This window comes from Bufo gargarizans, chromosome 1 (assembly GCF_014858855.1).
Source record: "Bufo gargarizans isolate SCDJY-AF-19 chromosome 1, ASM1485885v1, whole genome shotgun sequence".
Classification (NCBI taxonomy): domain Eukaryota; kingdom Metazoa; phylum Chordata; class Amphibia; order Anura; family Bufonidae; genus Bufo; species Bufo gargarizans.
The window spans coordinates 678,438,406-678,458,621 of record NC_058080.1 but is presented as its reverse complement, the minus strand read 5'-3'; the positions used below and the strand labels follow the sequence as shown (position 1 = coordinate 678,458,621).

Genomic DNA, 20,216 nt, shown 5'->3' with positions numbered 1-20,216 from the left:
CGTCGCCCTGACCGCTTTTAATAGGCTATTAGTATCCTCAGAAGAAAACAAAAAAATTTTAATTCACTGTCAATACGAAGAATCAGAATCACTAGTTTTTTTCCTCCCAATCTGCGAAATCCTCAAAGGATGAGGATGAAAAAGAGGGTGATTCTTTCCTGGACCCGTGCTTATAGGTGGACGGGCGACAGGAGGCAGGAGAAAAATCCGGCAAAGCAGAACCTATCTCCTGCCGTATCATATCTTTCTTTTCATCTCATCAGGGAAGGTACTTCTTCTATCGTCTGTACATTTTTGACATATTTTTTTACGGTATTTATCTGGAAGCCTAGCCGCACACACACCACATTTGAGAGACTTAGACTTCTGTGCTATTTTAGATTTAACTGACACATCCTTGTCACTCTTAACATACAAAAGAAAGAGAGAAAAGGCACATTAAAGTGCAGTCCAGTACTCACGACCTCTGCCTTGTATTCACTCACTGTCAGACTGAGGCTGCTCCACACATTCCCCCGGTTCCATCGTTCTCAGGGAAGCTGGGGCTGATGACTGCAGGAGATTGCTGATCAGAGGACGACTTGACCAGTGCACCAGTCCTGGCCAATCCTGGGAAACTTGTTCCCGACATCATCCGGCCGGCATTCACCCAGGACGGACTGATTAGGACCCCAAATGACGTCACCCACTGGAGCCAAGAATCTCAGGCAGCCAATAGAATCCGGAGGAACTCCATTTGAGTGTCCGGATGCCATGGCCTGCCCCCTCTACTGGCGCACACACAAGAAGATTCCATAGCGACAGAATGTGCAAGACTTTACGTAGAATCCAATGATAATATTGGCTTTTAGTGCTCGGATCTTGACTGAGGCTGGCTGGATAATACTGCGAAAATAGATTTCTAAGCGATTAAACAATTCTGATCCAGAACAGCCTGAAGATTGGCATACTATAATTAAATGTTAACAGTTGAAGCAGCAGATGTTAATATGCCGCAAAGAATAATATTCCCCTGGTATAAAAGTAACAATGCACAGATCAATACACTGGCACAGAAGCAGCTGGAAAGTCTCACTCAAGCTACAAGGGTAACTTATGTACAGCCTTTTCGTGTTTTTTCAGAAGCTGGTACCACCATTAGTGTTTATCCTCATAAATAATACATTGAGGGCAATTTATTTGATAGACCTGACCAGACTAGATTAACAGTCACCCGCAAAATACAGAAATAATACATTAAACTGATTTATTTTCTCAAAAACATTAAAAAATATAGCATGACCAATAACTTTGCTGAGATACTGAATAATCATTCCAGAGTCTTTACATTTTGATGTACGCAACCCGATCCTCAGTCTAGGCTTCATACATAATATATAGTTTTGTAAATCGATGGAAATCACAGGGATGTGTTGTAGATGATGAGTGGAGTCAGACTAGTCACTGCTGGAGGACTCCGAAATGCTGGAAGAGGAAGAGTGACGCTCTCGCTTTTCCTTCTTTTTGCTTTTCTTTTGGTGTTTTGTTTTCTTTGATTTGCTTTTTAATTTTTTATGACTTTTCCTCTTCTTTGATTTTGGACCATCCTCACTTGACTCACTTGAGTGCGATCTGAAATAAATTAAAACAGACATGTAATAACGGTTTTAATACAAACCGGATTCCCAAAAAGTTGGGACACTATACAAATCGTGAATAAAAACTGAATGCAATGATGTGGAGGTGCCAACTTCTAATATTTTATTCAGAATAGAACATAAATCAGGGAACAAAAGTTTAAACTGAGAAAATGTACCATTTTAAAGGGAAAAATATGTTGAATCAGAATTTCATGGCGTCAACAAATCCCCAAAAAGTTGGGACAAGGCCATTTTCACCACTGTGTGGCATCTCCCCTTCTTCTTACAACACACAGACCTCTGGGGACCGAGGAGACCAGTTTCTCAAGTTTAGAAATAGGAATGCTCTCCCATTCTTGTCTAATACAGGCCTCTAACTGTTCAATCGTCTTGGGCCTTCTTTGTTGCACCTTCCTCTTTATGATGCGCCAAATGTTCTCTATAGGTGAAAGATCTGGACTGCAGACTGGCCATTTCAGTACCCGGATCCTTCTCCTACGCAGCCATGATGTTGTGATTGATGCAGAATGTGGTCTGGCATTATCTTGTTGAAAAATGCAGGGTCTTCCCTGAAAGAGATGACGTCTGGATGGGAGCATATGTTGTTCTAGAACCTGAATATATTTTTACGCATTGATGGTGCCTTTCCAGACATGCAAGCTGCCCATGCCACACGCACTCATGCAACCCCATACCATCAGAGAAGCAGGCTTCTGAACTGAGCGTTGATAACAACTTGGGTTGTCCTTGTCCTCTTTGGTCCGGATGACATGGCGTCCCAGATTTCCAAAAAGAACTTTGAATCGTGACTCGTCTGACCACAGAACAGTCTTCCATTTTGCCACACTCCATTTTAAATGATCCCTGGCCCAGTGAAAACGCCTGAGCTTGTGGATCTTGCTTAGAAATGGCTTCTTCTTTGCACTGTAGAGTTTCAGCTGGCAACGGCGGATGGCACGGTGGATTGTGTTGACTGACAATGGTTTCTGGAAGTATTCCTGAGCCCATTCTGTGATTTCCTTTACAGTAGTATTCCTGTTTGTGGTGCAGTGTCGTTTAAGGGCCCGGAGATCACGGGCATCCAGTATGGTTTTACGGCCTTGACCCTTACGCACAGAGATTGTTCCAGATTCTCTGAATCTTCGGATGATGTTATGCACAGTTGATGATGATAGATGCAAAGTCTTTGCAATTTTTCGCTGGGTAACGCCTTTCTGATATTGCTCCACTATCTTTCTGCACAACATTGTGGGAATTAGTGATCCTCTACCCAGCTTGGCTTCTGAGAGACACTGCCACTCTGAGAAGCTCTTTTTATACCCAATCATGTTGCCAATTGACCTAATTAGTGTTAATTGGTCTTCCAGCTCTTCGTTATGCTCAAATTTACTTTTTCCAGCCTCTTATTGCTACTTGTCACAACTTTTGGGGGATTTGTTGACACCGTGAAAATTTGAATCAACTTATTTTTCCTTAAAAATGATACATTTACTCGGATTAAACGTTTGATCTGTCATCTACGTTCTATTACAAATAAAATATTGACATTTGCCATCTCCAGATCATTGCATTCAGTTTTTATTCACAATTTGTTTAGTGTCCCAACTTTTTTGGAATCCGGTTTGTAGATCTGTATGGGATACGCAATGTATTCCCAGGATAAAAATACTAAAGAGCTTGTTCCACTTCAGAGTAGTAACAAGGATTTTACATAAAGAGATCCAACTCCCTATCTCTCTGTGGCACACCCTCTGAAGCAGCGGCAACATGGAGTACATTATACGCGCCGCTCTCCTTCACTTTGTACTAGAGAGGTGGGACCCACACCTATCAGATATTGGTGGCATATCCTAGCAGTATGCCACCAATGTGTGAGATGGGACACCCCTTTATTAATCAGTCTGATTCACCAGGGTTCATTCCAGTTTTTATTTTATTGCTTATAGAAAAGCAAAACATTCTGCTTGTATACATCAGTAGATTGGTTTCTGTCAAGAAATGGGGGAGCCCACGGTTGAGTTCTATATAGTGCAGCCATGAGATCTACACAGCCCAGATTGGATAGACCAGGGGTAGGCAACCTCCGTCTCCCAGCTGGTGTGAAACTACAATTCCCAGCATGCTCCATTTATTTCTATGAGAGTTCTTAGAAGAGCAGAGCAAGTATGCATACTGGGAGTTGTAGTTTCACAACAGCTGGGAGCCGGAGGTTGCCTACCCCTGGGATAGACTATCAGCAGATTTTTTTTTTCAGGACCTCTCTATGTCGATGATACCCAGCTATGCACTTTCACCTGTGACATCACCCCTGCAGTTCTATAAAACACCAGTGACTGACACCAGCACGCCCGCTGTTTCTGTGTTAAAAATACGTATTGCAGAAAATATAAACAACATAAGAAAAGGATATGAGAAACATTCTCCATCATATCATAGGGCTGAAATATAGTGCAATACAATCGGTCAAAAGAGATTGGTGAGGGGGGTGATTTTAAGGGGGGGGGGGGGGTGATCTTCAAATTCTGGTCCCTTATGCCATACGGTCTAAACGCTGAACTGGAAGTTTTTGGTTTTATGTAATCTACGGAGATGGCGCGGGGGACCGCACACCATGTCGATGCCAGGCCTTATTTTTATTTTATTTTTATTTTCTCACATATTTCCATTATTATTCTTATTTCAACTTAGCATTTGTATACTTTTATAAGATTTTATATTGGTGAATGTATTGGCACAAATTAATAATTAAAGAAAGGGTATATCCGCAATGTATACAATCGCTGAGTATGAACTATGGAGAAGGTCTTGAGTCCCAACCAGAGTTTATCGCGATATTGAGTCCCACCCAGGTCTCATCACGGATCTGAAGTAAATAAAAAGGAAGTAATGATTCCCTTTTTTCATTCAATGCCAGTGAAGAAGGAACTATGTTCCGAAACGCGTCTGGTGTGAGAGGATAAGCTGCAGGACATTATTTTGTACAATCTGTACCGTCTATGCATAACCAATATCTATATATCGAGCCTCCGGAGGTTTTAGAATTACACTACGCATGCGCGCCAACTAAACTGTACAGCCGAAAACATCATCGGTAAGAGACATTATACTTATTACTAACCCGGATACAAACTAACAGCGGGGAATATTCACTGTTAGAAGCATTCTGTCCGACGGCACTACAGACCCGTTACGGCGGCTTTAAGGGCGCTGATATTGAAGACACGCCGCGGCTGTAGCGCTTCACATATACAAGCCCAATAGAGATAAGAGAGGAAGTGTTTGCATCACCATAAATAAATAAGGTGTATGGATGTGATATATACACCTTGCGAACTACAACAACATCTCTGCAGACACTTTGTTAGTGAGGACTCTGATATAAAAAAGGACCACGTGGGAAGGCGCCACATGTGTCAAAACAATTTATTCAGTTTTAATGCATAAGATGAGTGAACGAATAGATAAGTGAAGTAACTATTTTAACGTTGCAGCAATATCTATCCTCAACTGCATTTAGTATATATACATGCAAGAGCTCCGCATGATATAGAAGTGGTGGGACCAAGACATATTTTATATTACATTTTTTGTGCACTAATTATGTGTGTTATTGCATCTATTGTGAATGTACCGTATATTAATTGATATGTGGGGAGTATAGTTATATTTATGAATTTGTGTATAGACCTTTGAAGTATTTAAATTATGTTAAATTGTGCGCATTATGTCTTGTTAATAAATGCATAATTTACGTTAGCCAGTCATATGGTATTTGATGTTGTAAGCTTTCTAACGCTCTGGTGGTAGGGAGCGGAGTGTACTTCATGTTAGAGGATCTGGTGAGCTAAGCCAATCGCTTATTTAACTGTTTCTGTGTATGTTTGACACTGAACTTTCTTTCACCCCCTATATTCAATCTCTTGCCAACTCATTTTGCCCACACATCAAAAACATTTTTAGGTGGAAAGATAAAAAAACTGCAATTTTAACATTATTTTGTAGAATTTATTTACGGTGTCCACTGTGTGCTTTTTTTCCTTTCCTCCTGCAGGCTATCAGTTCCCTAACTGCTCCCCTTCTCCTCCAGATTGAAGGGGGATGGGGGGGGGGGGGGGGGGCTGTTTTAGCTGCTCATATCTCTGGATAGGTAGTATAGAATCACAACATTATCTTCACCGCATGGGAAGATATCGCTGTTAGAAATCGGGATGCAGTGAATGCAGCTGAAAGTGAAAGCCGGTTTTAATGCAGTTATTCCTGACTAAATTTCTAACAGCGATATCTCCTGTTGTATGAAAGCTTGGAATGCCAGCTTTCTAACAAGACCAATGTCTCTAGCTGATACCAATCCAGAGATATGCAGACCCCCTTTACATTCTCGATGGTAAGGTTTGTCTTTTTGCTGATGACACAAAGATATGTAACAGGGTTGATGTTCCTGGAGGGAAACGCCAAATGGAAAAGGATTTAGGAAAACTAGAAGAATGGTCAGAACTCTGGCAACTGAAATTTAATGTGGATAAGTGCAAGATAATGCACATGGGGTGTAAAAACCCAAGGGCAGAATATAGAATATTTGACACAGTCCTGACCTCAGTATCTGAGGAAAGGGATTTAGGAGTAATTATTTCAGAAGACTTAAAGGTGGGAAGACAATGTAATAGAGCAGCAGGAAATGCCAGCAGAATGCTTGGATGTATAGGGAGAGGTATAAGCAGTAGAAAGAGTGAAGTGCTTATGCCGCTGTACAGAACACTGGTAAGACCTCACTTGGAGTATTGTGCGCAGTACTGGAGGCCATATCTCCAGAAGGATATAGATACTCTAGAGAGAGTTCAGAGAAGAGCTACTAAACTAGTACATGGATTGCAGGATAAAAATTACCAGGAAAGGTTAAAGGACCTTAATATGTATAGCTTGGAAGAAAGAAGAGACAGAGGGGATATGTTAGAAACTTTTAAATACATAAAGGGAATCAACAAGGTAAAGGAGGAGAGCATATTTAAAAGAAGAAAACCTACCACAAGAGGACACAGTTTTAAATTAGAGGGGCAAAGGTTTAAAAGTAATATAAGGAAGTATTATTTTACTGAGAGAGTAGTGGATGCATGGAATAGCCTTCCTGCAGAAGTGGTAGCTGCAAATACAGTGAAGGAGTTTAAGCATGCATGGGATAGGCATAAGACTATCCTTCATATAAGATAGGGCCAGGGACTATTCATAGGATTCAGATATATTGGGCAGACTAGATGGGCCAAATGGTTCTTATCTGCCGACACATTCTATGTTTCTATTCTGCCCGAGCTGGGCTCAGGCAGAACAGTTAGTGCTTTTCCCAAAACACGAGCTGAGCTTGGGCAAAACTTTTAGGAGGTTAACAGCATGACCACATCAGCTAGAGACAAGTGGCCATGTTATACAAGTAAATACAGACATAACTAATAACCATAATAATGGTCAATATTTCATCATTAGTCAGCTAGCCAATGAATACGTTCAGTGTGTTGCATGTGTGGCGTGGAATGCTGAGAGTGTCTGTAATGTGACTGGTGCCATGCTTAGTCCTACTTTATTAGCTGAAGGATGCATTAGATAGGACTGACACATGCGCTATACCCTTTTACTATGAAGACCAACTACATAAAAAGGCATATAAAAAAAGCAAGTCAGCGGAAAATCGCATAATTTTCTACTAGATAATTATTATTTTTTTAAACACATCCCTAAGACCTGGAATACCCCTTTACCTCCAGTAAGACCAGAGATGAGATTACATTTTTCTCTACAGGTCCCCGCTTCTAATTTTTTCTATTACCATTCTTGAAGTATCATTTAAAGGGGTTGTCTGAGTTTGTGTGGGGCAGGGTGTGATGTGTGCAGTGCAGGGTGTGATGTGTGCAGTGCAGGGTGTAATGAGTACGTGTGTGATGTGTGTGGGACAGGGTGTGATGTGTGCAGTGCAGGGTGTAATGAGTACGTGTGTGATGTGTGTGGGGCAGGGTGTGATGTGTGTAGTGCGGGGTGTGTGTCATGGAACCATGAACCAGACGTACAACAAGAGATAAGTGGAAAATAAGAAGGTTTTATTGAAGAGCAAGCCGTAAGCAAAGTCCGAACGGATGGCTAAACCGAAGCAGGGTCTTGCGGAGACAGAGGTCAGGAACCAGAAGGGTAGTCAGACGAAGCCAGGAACAGGAACCAACGGGGTAGTCAGACGAAGCCGGAATCAGGAACCAACGGGGTAGTCAGACGAAGCCGGAATCAGGAACCAACGGGGTAGTCAGACGAGGCCAGGATCAGAAACCAGAAGCAGCAGCAGTCTTGGAAGCATGTGAACACAGGAGGACCAAGCAAGGAACTGAAGCCACAGACCTCCTATATATATGAGCTGGGCATCCAGCTCCTCCCAGTGGGAAGGAGGAGCCGCAGGGTGGGAGGCCACAAGAAAACCCAGAAACCAAGATGGCCGCCAGCACATGTCAAACGAAGGGAACAGCAAGGAGGTAAGACCATGACAGTACCTCCCCCTCAAGGGCCCCTCCTCCGCGGAGTAAGGAACGGTTTCTGAGGGAAGCGTGCGTGGAAGGCTCGGAGCAAAGCAGGAGCATGGACATCTGCGGAGGGAACCCAGGAACGCTCCTCTGGACCATAACCACGCCAATGGACCAAAAACTGCACCCGGCCGCGGACCAGGCGTGAGTCCAGGATATTGCTCACCTCATACTCCTCAGGCACAAAACATCTGCCGTTGGGTCTCCCAGAGGGAGCACCAGATTGAGCCGCCAAAATCTGCTCACCCAGAGGAGAAGTCAGGCTGGTGCGAATAGCGGCCAGGATCTGATTCGGGGGTATGACCGTAGTCGGAATCGACTCCTCCCCGGACAGCTCGGAGTACTGCCGTGATAAGGCATCCGCTCTGACGTTCTTGGAGCCGGGTAGGTAGGAGACCACGTAATTAAAACGTGACAAGAACAGAGCCCATCTGGCCTGACGTGGTGTCAATCTCTTGGCCTCAGAGAGGTAGGTCAGATTCTTGTGGTCCGTCAGGATGAGAACCGGAACCACCGAGCCCTCGAGCAAGTGCCTCCATTCTTTAAGGGCCTGCACGATGGCCAATAACTCCCTGTCACCAATCTGATAGTTGCACTCCGCGGAAGACAGTTTCCGGGAGTAAAACCCACAAGGAAGCAGAGGACCCTCTGGTGTTCTACGCTGAGACAGGAGGGCGCCTACTCCCGTCTCAGACGCGTCCACCTCGAGGACAAAAGGCAACCCAGGGTTGGGATGCGACAGAATCGGAGCCGACACAAAGGCAGACTTTAGAGCCTCAAAAGCTCGGATGGCCTCGAGCGGCCAGACCTGAGGATTACTGCCCTTCCTGGTCAGATCCGTGAGAGGCTTGGCTAGCATGGAAAAGTCCCTGATGAACTTCCGATAATAATTGGCGAAGCCCAAAAAGCGCTGCAGGGCACGAAGCCCACTGGGCTGGGGCCACTGTAAGATAGCCGAAACCTTCTCAGGATCCATGGAGAACCCCTCAGCGGAAATGATGTAACCTAAGAAGGTTACCTGGGATCGGTGAAATTCGCATTTCTCAAGCTTACCGAACAGCTTGTTCTCTCGTAAGCGTTGCAACACTCGTCTGACATCCAGAATGTGGGCCTCCATGGATGCAGAATATACCAAGATGTCATCCAAATAGACCACCACACACTGCTGCAACAGGTCACGGAAAACATCGTTGATGAATTCCTGGAAGACTGCGGGCGCATTGCACAACCCAAAGGGCATAACCAAGGATTCATAATGACCGGTCCTGGTGTTAAACGCGGTCTTCCACTCATCGCCCGCCTTGATCCTTACCAGGTTATATGCCGCCCTCAGGTCGAGTTTGGTAAAGACCGTGGCCCCTTTGAGGCGATCGAACAGCTCGGAAATCAAGGGTATCGGGTAAGCGTTCTTGATCGTGATGCGATTGAGACCCCTGTAATCGATGCAAGGCCTCAACTCGCCGCCCTTCTTTTTCACAAAGAAAAATCCAGCCCCTGCCGGGGACGAGGATTTGCGAATGTGTCCGCGTGAAAGCGCCTCCCTCACGTACTCCTCCATGGCCTCATTCTCCGCTACCGACAGTGGATAGACTTTGCCACGAGGAGGAACGGCACCGGATTGTAACTCTATGGCACAATCGTATGGGCGGTGCGGAGGTAGGGCAACCGCGCGCACCTTATCGAATACATCCCGGTACTCTTCGTATTCAGGAGGCAACAGAGAGTCCGAGGAAGTACACAGCAACTTGACAGGCCCATGGATGCAACTAGCCCCACACTGCGGTGACCACGAGAGGATCTCGACCGATCTCCAATCGAAAGTCGGATTATGCTTCTGGAGCCAGGGGTACCCCAAGACCACCGAGTAGTGTGGAGACGAAATAACCTGGAGACAGACCGACTCTCTGTGAACGGCACCAATGGCTATCCCCACTGGAAGGGTCTCATGAGTCACGTGTGGCGGCAGAAGGGGTCTGCCGTCTATCGCCTCAAGAGCCAGTGGGGAACCTCGAGGCTGCAGAGGAATGGAATTGGCGGCAACGAACACTCTATCAATGAACAAACCACCAGCACCAGAGTCCACCAACGCCTGGGTCGTCACCGAGCCCCCGACCCAGGAGAGGACAACCGTGATCAGTGGTTTGTCAACACGGGAAACCGGGGACGAGGAGACTCCACCCAAGATCTGCCCCCGACAGGACCTCAGGTGCGAGCGTTCTCCCGGACGGTTCGGACATGCCAACCGAAAATGCCCACCGAGACCACAGTACATGCATCGGCCCTCGCGTCTCCGGAGTACCCTCTCCCCCTCAGACAGGCGAGCAAACCCCCGCTGCATGGGTTCACCCCCAGACAAGTCATCCCCAGGAGGCGTGGGAGGAGAGGGAGGCACGGGTGGGACAGCAAACGTAGGCGCCAATCTGTTAGGAGACCTCCGCAGGCTCTCCTTAAAGGAAGGTCTCTCCCTGAGTCTGGTGTCAATCAAAATCAGGAAAGAAATAAGAGACTCGAGCTCCACTGGTAGGTCCTTAGCTGCAACCTCATCCTTCAAGGCATCCGAGAGACCATGAGAGAAAGCAGCGACCAGAGCCTCATTATTCCAGCCCACCTCTGCTGCCAGGGTACGAAACTCAATGGCGTATTCAGCTACGGATCGTGAACCCTGTCTGATGGACATAAGGAGCTTCGCAGCAGAGGCAGCACGAGCCGGCACATCGAATACCTTCCGAAGAGAAGCAACAAAACCGGAAAACTCGGCAACCACCGGATTGTTGTTCTCCCATAAAGGGCTGGCCCAGGCCAAGGCCTTGTCCGAGAGCAGCGAGATCAAGAAGCCCACCCTTGATCTCTCAGTAGGAAAGGCATGTGGCAGCAACTCGAAGTAAATGCCCACCTGGTTAAGGAAACCTCGGCACTGAGTTGGCTCTCCCCCAAAGCGCTGTGGAAGGGGGGCAGAACCGGTCATACCCTGAAACACCACAGGCGCAGCAACAGGTGTCAGGGTAGACTCTGGCGCAACAACCGGAGCGGCAGTAGGAGCGGGCCCAGGAGCGACAACCGACCCATCGGCAACGGAAGCTAAATGAGCCGTGCGTTCAAGCAGGGTTTGCAACGCCACAGCGAACCGACCCAACAGGTGATCCTGCTGATCAAGTCTGGCAACCAGCGTAGGTAGCGAGGGTGGCCCTGTACCGTCAGAATTCATGGCTTGGTCCTAATGTCATGGAACCATGAACCAGACGTACAACAAGAGATAAGTGGAAAATAAGAAGGTTTTATTGAAGAGCAAGCCGTAAGCAAAGTCCGAACGGATGGCTAAACCGAAGCAGGGTCTTGCGGAGACAGAGGTCAGGAACCAGAAGGGTAGTCAGACGAAGCCAGGAACAGGAACCAACGGGGTAGTCAGACGAAGCCGGAATCAGGAACCAACGGGGTAGTCAGACGAAGCCGGAATCAGGAACCAACGGGGTAGTCAGACGAGGCCAGGATCAGAAACCAGAAGCAGCAGCAGTCTTGGAAGCATGTGAACACAGGAGGACCAAGCAAGGAACTGAAGCCACAGACCTCCTATATATATGAGCTGGGCATCCAGCTCCTCCCAGTGGGAAGGAGGAGCCGCAGGGTGGGAGGCCACAAGAAAACCCAGAAACCAAGATGGCCGCCAGCACATGTCAAACGAAGGGAACAGCAAGGAGGTAAGACCATGACAGTGTGATTGATGTGTAGTGCAGGGTGTGATTTATGTGTGGGGCAGGGTGTGATGTGTGTAGTGCAGGGTGTGATTTATGTGTAGGGCAGGGTGTGATTTATGTGTAGGGCAGGGTGTGATTTATGTGTAGGGCAGGGTGTGATTTATGTGTAGGGCAGGGTGTGATTTATGTGTGGGGCAGGGTGTGATGTGTGTTGTGCAGGGTGTGAGGAGTACGTGTGTGATGTATGTAGTGCAGATCTGCCTGTATGAACTAGGAGATGATCATGTGACTGTATGTGAGGTTAGGATGTGCAGAGCAGGGGGAGGGGAAGGGCAGATTATTCACACCCACAAATATTCACGAGGTAGCGCTCAGTCATTGGTACACGCCCCCACAGCTTTTCTGCAGCATGTAAACAAAGCAAGAATAACAGAACTATGCAATGGTGCAAGTAAGTTTTATTTTTTTTCAAGAAATCAAGCTTAACTAATGTATATGTACATCCTGATGAATTTTTTTATTTTTATTTATTTTTTCCCATTACTCGGATAACCCCTTTAATAACCTATAGTTCAAAATAAGGTCTACGATGTACTCTACAGAAATACATTTCTCGGAGGCAACATTTCTAGTTTAAGAATAAATGCACCTCATTTCTAAAGGTTATTTCTGTCAATAACTATGAGCTCAGGCACATTCTGTCAGCAGTTGTAAATTACCTTTTCCTTGGCTTCTTGGATTTTGTTTTCTCCTTTTTTTTCTTGAGCTTTTTCTTACCAACTTCTACAGCATCTGTTAAAATGTAGAGTGGGTGTTAAAACCGGTAGATCTGATTGCTGGAGATAAACACTGCAGGCATTTAAACCACTTAAGGACTGTCCTATTTTATGCATTAAGGATCAAGCTATTTTTTTCATTTTCCCTTTTGAACAGACATTAGTGTTTTATTTTTAGGGCTGTGTGAGGGCTGCTTTCTTGTGAGATGAACTTTCAATGGCACTATTTTGGGGTACATATGATAAATTGATTTACTTTTGGGAACACAATAATAAATAAATAAAAAAACAGCAAATCCAAAATAGTTTTTCACATCTTCTGTTGCTGCATTCAAATAGATAAAATTTAATTTTTTTTCAGTCAACATAGCCATATGAGATCTTGTTTCCATTCCATTGTGGGATGGCTTGAAGCTTTTATTGGTACCATTAAAGGCTATGTACACCTTTGGGGGCAATTTTTTTTTTATTATTGCACTGTACTAATTTTGAGCTAAAAAAAACTTTTTTTTTTAAATCGGTCTTTATAACAAATATGGAACCCTTTTTTCTGTACAGGACTCAGATGCTCTAATAGAAGGATCTGAATTCTCTTTCTCTACCGTCAGGCAGGGAGCTGACAGGCTCCTTATCTCTGTTCTCTGACATTATAAACACTTATTATAGCTCAGTTTTTATATTACTGATAAGAATGTGACTTAAATAAGTGTTTATGACCTCTTAGTAAATTAGAGATAAGGGTTATTAGATGACCAGCAAAAAGTGAAAGTAAAAAGTAAGAGTCACATAGCTAGACAGTTAACCTTTTATGACAGAACGGCTAAATATTTTTAATAAAGAACAATTGAAAAAATGATTTTAGCCCAAAATGAGTAATATGCAATCATAAAAAATTGCCTCCCTTGTGCAAAATGCCACAAGGGGGCCCACTGAGACTTTATCGCCCAAGGACCCACATGAACCTGGAGCCGGCCCTGCCCCTACTCCTAGAGGCTCTGTTCTCCCTCCCATGGCAGCGCCCTCATCATGATGATTGACCGGGCCAGGCAGAATGACGTGGACACTGCCTGGCATGGTCAATCAACATGATGAGAGCTGAAGGCATCTGTGTTAGTCCCATGTTCTTATGTGCGCGCATTGCTGTAAAAAATGATGTTTTAATATATGCAAATGAGCCTCTAGGAGCAACGGGGGAATTGCCGTTACACCTAGAAGCTCTGCTCTCTCTGCTGGGGACTTACCTCAAGAACTCTTTCTAAATCCACTGGAGTTAAGTTATATTTTGTGTAATATTCCCAGTCTACTAAAATACTACACTTTCTTATAGCCCAGTGACAAGTAAGCAAAAATAGGGTCCATCTGGAAAATACGTTTTTCTTCCCTGCTGAGGTTCAATTTAATAAATATTAAAAAAATTAATAACATAAAAAATTACCTTTATCCAGTCTATTGAACAAAAATCTAACTGTTTCAGATATCTAAAAACATTATACTAGCATAAAACAAGCCTTGCAATATAATATAAAAAAAACAACAACAAAAAACACATACAGTAGATGTGCACTGTTAAATGGAAAATAACATATAATTGGCAACCATGTGGTGTATTCATATTGAAATTATATTGTGAGATCTTTGGTGGTAAGCAAGTGTGAGAAAACGCACAATAACAGCATTTTACATTACGTGTACAGGCAAGACATAAATGGCAAATTATCATAAACAGGAGAGGGGGAAGAGGCTTTCTTTCTGTTGCTGGTGCTTGTAGGATTATAATGATCATAACTTACAGGATCGGTGCCCCAAGGGATAACTACAATTACAGACATGCGCTTGAGGATCAGGCATCTGAAACAAATTCACATTTTTCTTACCTTCCATGTAAAATAACATTCTTAAAGGGAATGTGTCACCCATTTTTTTTATTTAAAAATTAAATTTTTCTTTGCTGTCTGCATCCACATTTGCGGATGCGCATTTCCGTTCGGCAAAAACATATAACATGTCCTATTCTTGTCCGCAATTGAACGGACAGGAAAAGTGCCGGCGATGTGCGGTCTGCCAAATGCGGAACGCACATTGCCGGTGTCAGTCTTTTGCGGATCCGCAAAACACATACTGACGTGTGAATGGAGCCTTATCAATCATCCCTCTCTCTGCACTGAGCTCCTGATACATGGGGATTAGCACCAGCTGCTGAGCCCCTCTATGACTTTAAATCTATATAAATAAAGTAGTGATTTCCGCCACTGGCTGCATGCTATGCCTGCCGGCAGCCGTTGCGTCCTGTCAGTGGCAGCAAGCACTACTTTATTTATAAAGATTTACAGTCACAGGGAGGGTCTGTGCAAGGGACTGCTCGGTTTCTGGTGCTAATCCCCACGTCAGAGAGGGATGATTGATTAGAACAGAACTAACTTTTCACCGATGCCCCATCCCTACTACTCCGGATGTGCCTAGAATGTATGTGCTTTTAGGAGAGTCCAGTCCAAATTATTTACAAGGGATTATTCTAGGACTTACTACCTGTAATAGAGAATTTACCCTGGATCATGTGCATCAGTAAAAGGACAGCTGAAACCAGAATGTGTGGCATACTAACAGTGGGGGCAAGAGTAAAAAAGATAGGCCATATCCTCGAGCTGCTTATATGACTAAATATATTCATACATAGTAGGGCTGCACGATATATCGCAAAATGAATCGAATCGCGATAATCGGCAAATGCGATATGGCGATTTTGCAGACCCGAAAATGCCGCGATTATATATGAAGGGGCCCGCGCACATAACTGGCTGTGTGTAAAACAATCTCTCTCCTATTGATAACAGGTCCAGCCTCTGTACTCACTGTCACGATGAATGCACTGCAGTGAGCGGGCTGGCCGGTGCGTGACTGCCTTTTACTTAGTAACGCTCCTTCTTCCTGAAGTGGGAGGAGCATTACTAACTGACGTCAGTCACACGCCGGCCGGCCAGCTCACTGCAGTGCATTCATAGTGACAGTGAGTACAGAGGCTGGCCATGTTATCAATAGGAGAGAGCTTGTTTCACACAGTAGTAAAATACTTTACACACAAATCCAGTTATGTGCGCAGTTTAGGACACATAGGGCCATGAGGGGGACCAGCATAAGATGCTATATGTCTTATTCTGGCCCCCCTCATGGCCCTATGTGTCATAGCACACATCCCCTATAACAGCGCCCTCCACAAATCCACCCCATAATGGCGTCCTCCACAGATCCACCCCATAACAGCGCCCTCCACAGATCCACCCCATAACAGCGCATCCTCCACAGATCCACCCCATAACAGCGCATCCTCCACAGATCCCCCCATAACAGCGCATCCTCCACAGATCCACCCCATAACAGCGCATCCTCCACAGATCCACCCCATAACAGCGCATCCTCCACAGATCCACCCCATAACAGCGCATCCTCCACAGATCCCCCATAACAGCGTGTCCTCCACAGATCCCCCCATAACAGCGCATCCTCCACAGATCCACCCCATAACAGCGCATCCTCCACAGATCCCCCCATAACAGCGCGTCATCCACAGATCCCCCATAACAGCGCGTCATCCACAAATCCCCCATAACAGCGCGTCATCCACAAATCCCCCATAACAGCACGTCATCCACAGATCCCCCATAACAGTGCATCATCCACAGATCCCCCATAACTATGTCATACCCAGCTCCGTCAGCGGCTCATATGGGAAAATCCAAGCAAATAGACCTCTAGCACAATTCCCTTAAAATATTGCATCGCATATCGTTATCGCAATTTTTAGGGCCCTAATCGCAATCGCACAAAATTCCCATATTGTGCAGCCCTAATACATAGCTAAATTACGTGAATGTGAAATTAACAATGAAATAGTGATTGGTAGAGCTCTACGGCAGTGTTAAAGAGGTTGTCTTATCACAGACAATAGGGGCATATTGCTGGGATATGCCCCCATTGTCTGATAGGTGCGGGACCCACACCTATATTGAGAACAGAGCCCTGACAGTGGTGGAGAGCGCACTGTGCACGCGCAGCCGTCCTCCATTCATTTTCTATGTGGCCGCCGGAAATATCCGAGCACTGGGGTCTGACACCCAGCATTCCCGTCAATCAGCTGTGTGAAGAATAGTGCCGCCTCCTGTTCATTACACTACCTATCATCTCCTGTGGAGCGGCGGTGTACTGTAATTACAAGTACTTGATACATTCAAGTGAATGGAGAGAGTATTTTTTAAATCACGCTGCACTTCCCAGACGGGCAGTGTAATGAGGAGGAAGCAGAGTTTGCGTGAGGGTGCAGGTACCGAATCCCTGCCGATCAGATATTATTGACCTATGCTAACGATTGGTCATCAATATATATGGCAGGAAGACCCCTTTAAGTGCAGAGATGCTGATTGGCTATTGTTTGCACAGTGAGTCATAAAATAAATGGGTTGTGAATTTTTAGATCAGAGAAGACTCAGACCCAAAATGTAACTTCCCTTCTCACTGCAGTGATTATTGTATATTTTAACTACAAACTGGATTCCCAAAAAGTTGGGACACTAAACAAATTGTGAATAAAAACTGAATGCAATGATGTGGAGATGGCAAATGTCAATATTTTATTTGTAATAGAACGTAGATGACAGATCAAACGTTTAATCCGAGTAAATGTATCATTTTAAAGGAAAAATACGTTGATTAAAATTTTCACGGTGTCAACAAATCCCAAAAAAGTTGGGACAAGTAGCAATAAGAGGCTGGAAAAAGTAAATTTGAGCATAACGAAGAGCTGGAAGACCAATTAACACTAATTAGGTCAATTGGCAACATGATTGGGTATAAAAAGAGCTTCTCAGAGTGGCAGTGTCTCTCAGAAGCCAAGATGGGTAGAGGATCACCAATTCCCACAATGTTGCGCAGAAAGATAGTGGAGCAATATCAGAAAGGTGTTACCCAGCGAAAAATTGCAAAGACTTTGCATCTATCATCATCAACTGTGCATAACATCATCCGAAGATTCAGAGAATCTGGAACAATCTCTGTGAATAAGGGCCAAGGCCGTAAAACCATACTGGATGCCCGTGATCTCCGGGCCCTTAAACGACACTGCACCACAAACAGGAATGCTACTGTAAAGGAAATCCCAGAATGGGCTCAGGAATACTTCCAGAAACCATTGTCAGTGAACACAATCCACCGTGCCATCCGCCGTTGCCAGCTGAAACTCTACAGCGCAAAGAAGAAGCCATTTCTAAGCAAGATCCACAAGCTCAGAGAAACTGGTCTCCTCTGTCCCCAGACGTCTGTTGAGTGTTGTAAGAAGAAGGGGAGATGCCACACAGTGGTGAAAATGGCCTTGTCCCAACTTTTTGGGGATTTGTTGACACCATGAAATTCTGACTCAACATATTTTTCCCTTAAAATGGTACATTTTCTCAGTTTAAACTTTTGTTCCGTGATTTATGTTCTATTCTGAATAAAATATTAGAAGTTGGCACCTCCACATCATTGCATTCAGTTTTTATTCACGATTTGTATAGTGTCCCAACTTTTTGGGAATCCTGTTCGTAATTCAGAACACCAGACAAATGAAGCTGTATTTTTTGTTATCCCTATATAGTAACTAAAAAACCAAAAGCAGCGCTCACCTGCATCCAGCAGTAAAGAAGCACGGACACAGCCTGGGCTTGGCGGTAACGAATTGCAGAAAAAAAAAAAAAGGGGTTGTAGTCCAGCTTCTAAAATCAAACACTTTATTCCAAGCGGTAAATTTCCATACACAAGACACGGTACAAGATCTACACGTTTCGGACCTGATAATTGTGGTCCTTACTCATGACAAATGTACCAAAAAATCCTGACCCATATATGTCACTATTCCACCTATCCACGAGGAGAAAGGTTACATGTGATCTATACGGGAGAAAAAAAAAAAAAAAAGAATCCTAATCAGATTTAACACCATATGTGCCAGAAAATCGAAGAAACATATATAAACAGAAGTATACTCATTTAAAACCAAACATAATAAACATAACGAATAAGCAGCAAGTGCATCAGAAATATTGCAAAATTACATCATATTTCTTATTGAGGCCTGTTGGGAAACAAGTTCCCAATTCAAACATCCAGTAAGCTTCTCGAATGAGAAGCTTTTTTCTGTGGTCTCCGCCTTTCACAGGTGAAGTAACCCTTTCCATTCCTTGAACTATTAGACTGGACGCATAGCCCTGATGGACTGTAGCGAAATGAAAACTCACTGCTGATACATTACGTGTTTAGTGATACAGGGTGTCGGAAATATGTTTGCGCACTCTTGTCTTTATGGAATTAGTTGTGCAACCCACGTACTGGAGATTACAGGACGTGCAGGTGATCAAGTAAATAGCAAAGTCTGTGTTACAATTTAGATATGTTTTGATGTCGTACCTTTTATTGCTAGCCGTAGAATAAAAAGTGCCACCAATCAACATGTGGTCACAGCATATACAGTGGATATAAAAAGTATACACACCCCTGTTGAAATGTCAGGTTTCTGTGCTGTAAAAAAAAAAAATGAGACAAAGATAAATCATTTCAGAACATTTTCCACCTTTAATGTGACCTCTAAACTGTACCACTCAATTGAAAAACAAAAGTGAAATCTTTTAGGTAGAGGGAAGAAAAAATATAAAAATAAAATATGGTTGCATAGGTGTGCACACCCTTAAACTAATACTTTGTTGAAGCACCTTTTGATTTTATTACAGCACTCAGTCTTTTGGGGTATGAGTCTGTCAGCATGGCACATTTTGACTTGGCAAGATTTGACCACTGTTCTTTGCAAAAACACTCCAAATCTGTTAGATTGCGGGGGCATCTCCTGTGCACAGCCCTCTTCAGATCACCCCACAGATTTTCAATCGGATTCAGGTCTGGGCTCTGGCTGGGCCATTCCAAAATTTTAATCTTCTGGTGAAGCCATTCCTTTGTTGATTTGGATGTACAGTACAGACCGAAAGTTTGGACACATCTTCTCATTCAAAGAGTTTTCTTTATTTTCATGACTATGAAAATTGTAGATTCACACTGAAGGCATCAAAACTATGATTTAACACATGTGGAATTATATACATAACAAAAGTGTGAAACAACTGAAAATATTCTAGGTTCTTCAAAGTAGCCACCTTTTGCTTTGATTACTGCTTTGCACACTCTTGGCATTCTCTTGATTAGCTTCAAGATGTAGTCATCTGAAATGGTCTTCCAACAGTCTTGAAGGAGTTCCCAGAGATGCTTAGCACTTGTTGGCCCTTTTGCCTTCACTCTGCTCGATTGGGTTCAGGTCCGATGACTGTGGAGGCCAGGTCATCTGACGCAGCACCCCATCATTCTCCTTCATGGTCAAATAGCCCTTACACAGCCTGGAGGTGTGTTTGGGGTCATTGTCCTGTTGAAAAATAAATGATGGTCCAACTGAAGGCAAACCGGATGGAATAGCATGCCGCTGCAAGATGCTGTGGTAGACATGCTGGTATGCCTTCAATTTTCGGATGAACTTATCCTCCGCAGCAGAGGTGACTCTTGTTCTTCCTT

At 44.3% G+C, this 20,216-nt stretch overlaps 1 protein-coding gene across 1 annotated transcript in view; it reads right to left on the bottom strand.

Annotated features, from left to right (window-relative positions):
• Nucleotides 1–1,229: 1,229 nt before the first annotated feature.
• The window catches only part of SREK1IP1 (SREK1 interacting protein 1), a 74,584-nt gene continuing 55,597 nt past the window's right edge, over nt 1,230–20,216 (bottom strand). The window contains exons 4-5 of the mRNA XM_044276157.1: nt 12,582–12,654; nt 1,230–1,611 (exon numbers count right to left, since the gene is read on the bottom strand). Of these exons, the coding sequence (XP_044132092.1) occupies nt 1,437–1,611; nt 12,582–12,654 (248 nt within the window). The 3' untranslated portion in view covers nt 1,230–1,436. The remainder of the gene's footprint in view (nt 1,612–12,581; nt 12,655–20,216) is intronic.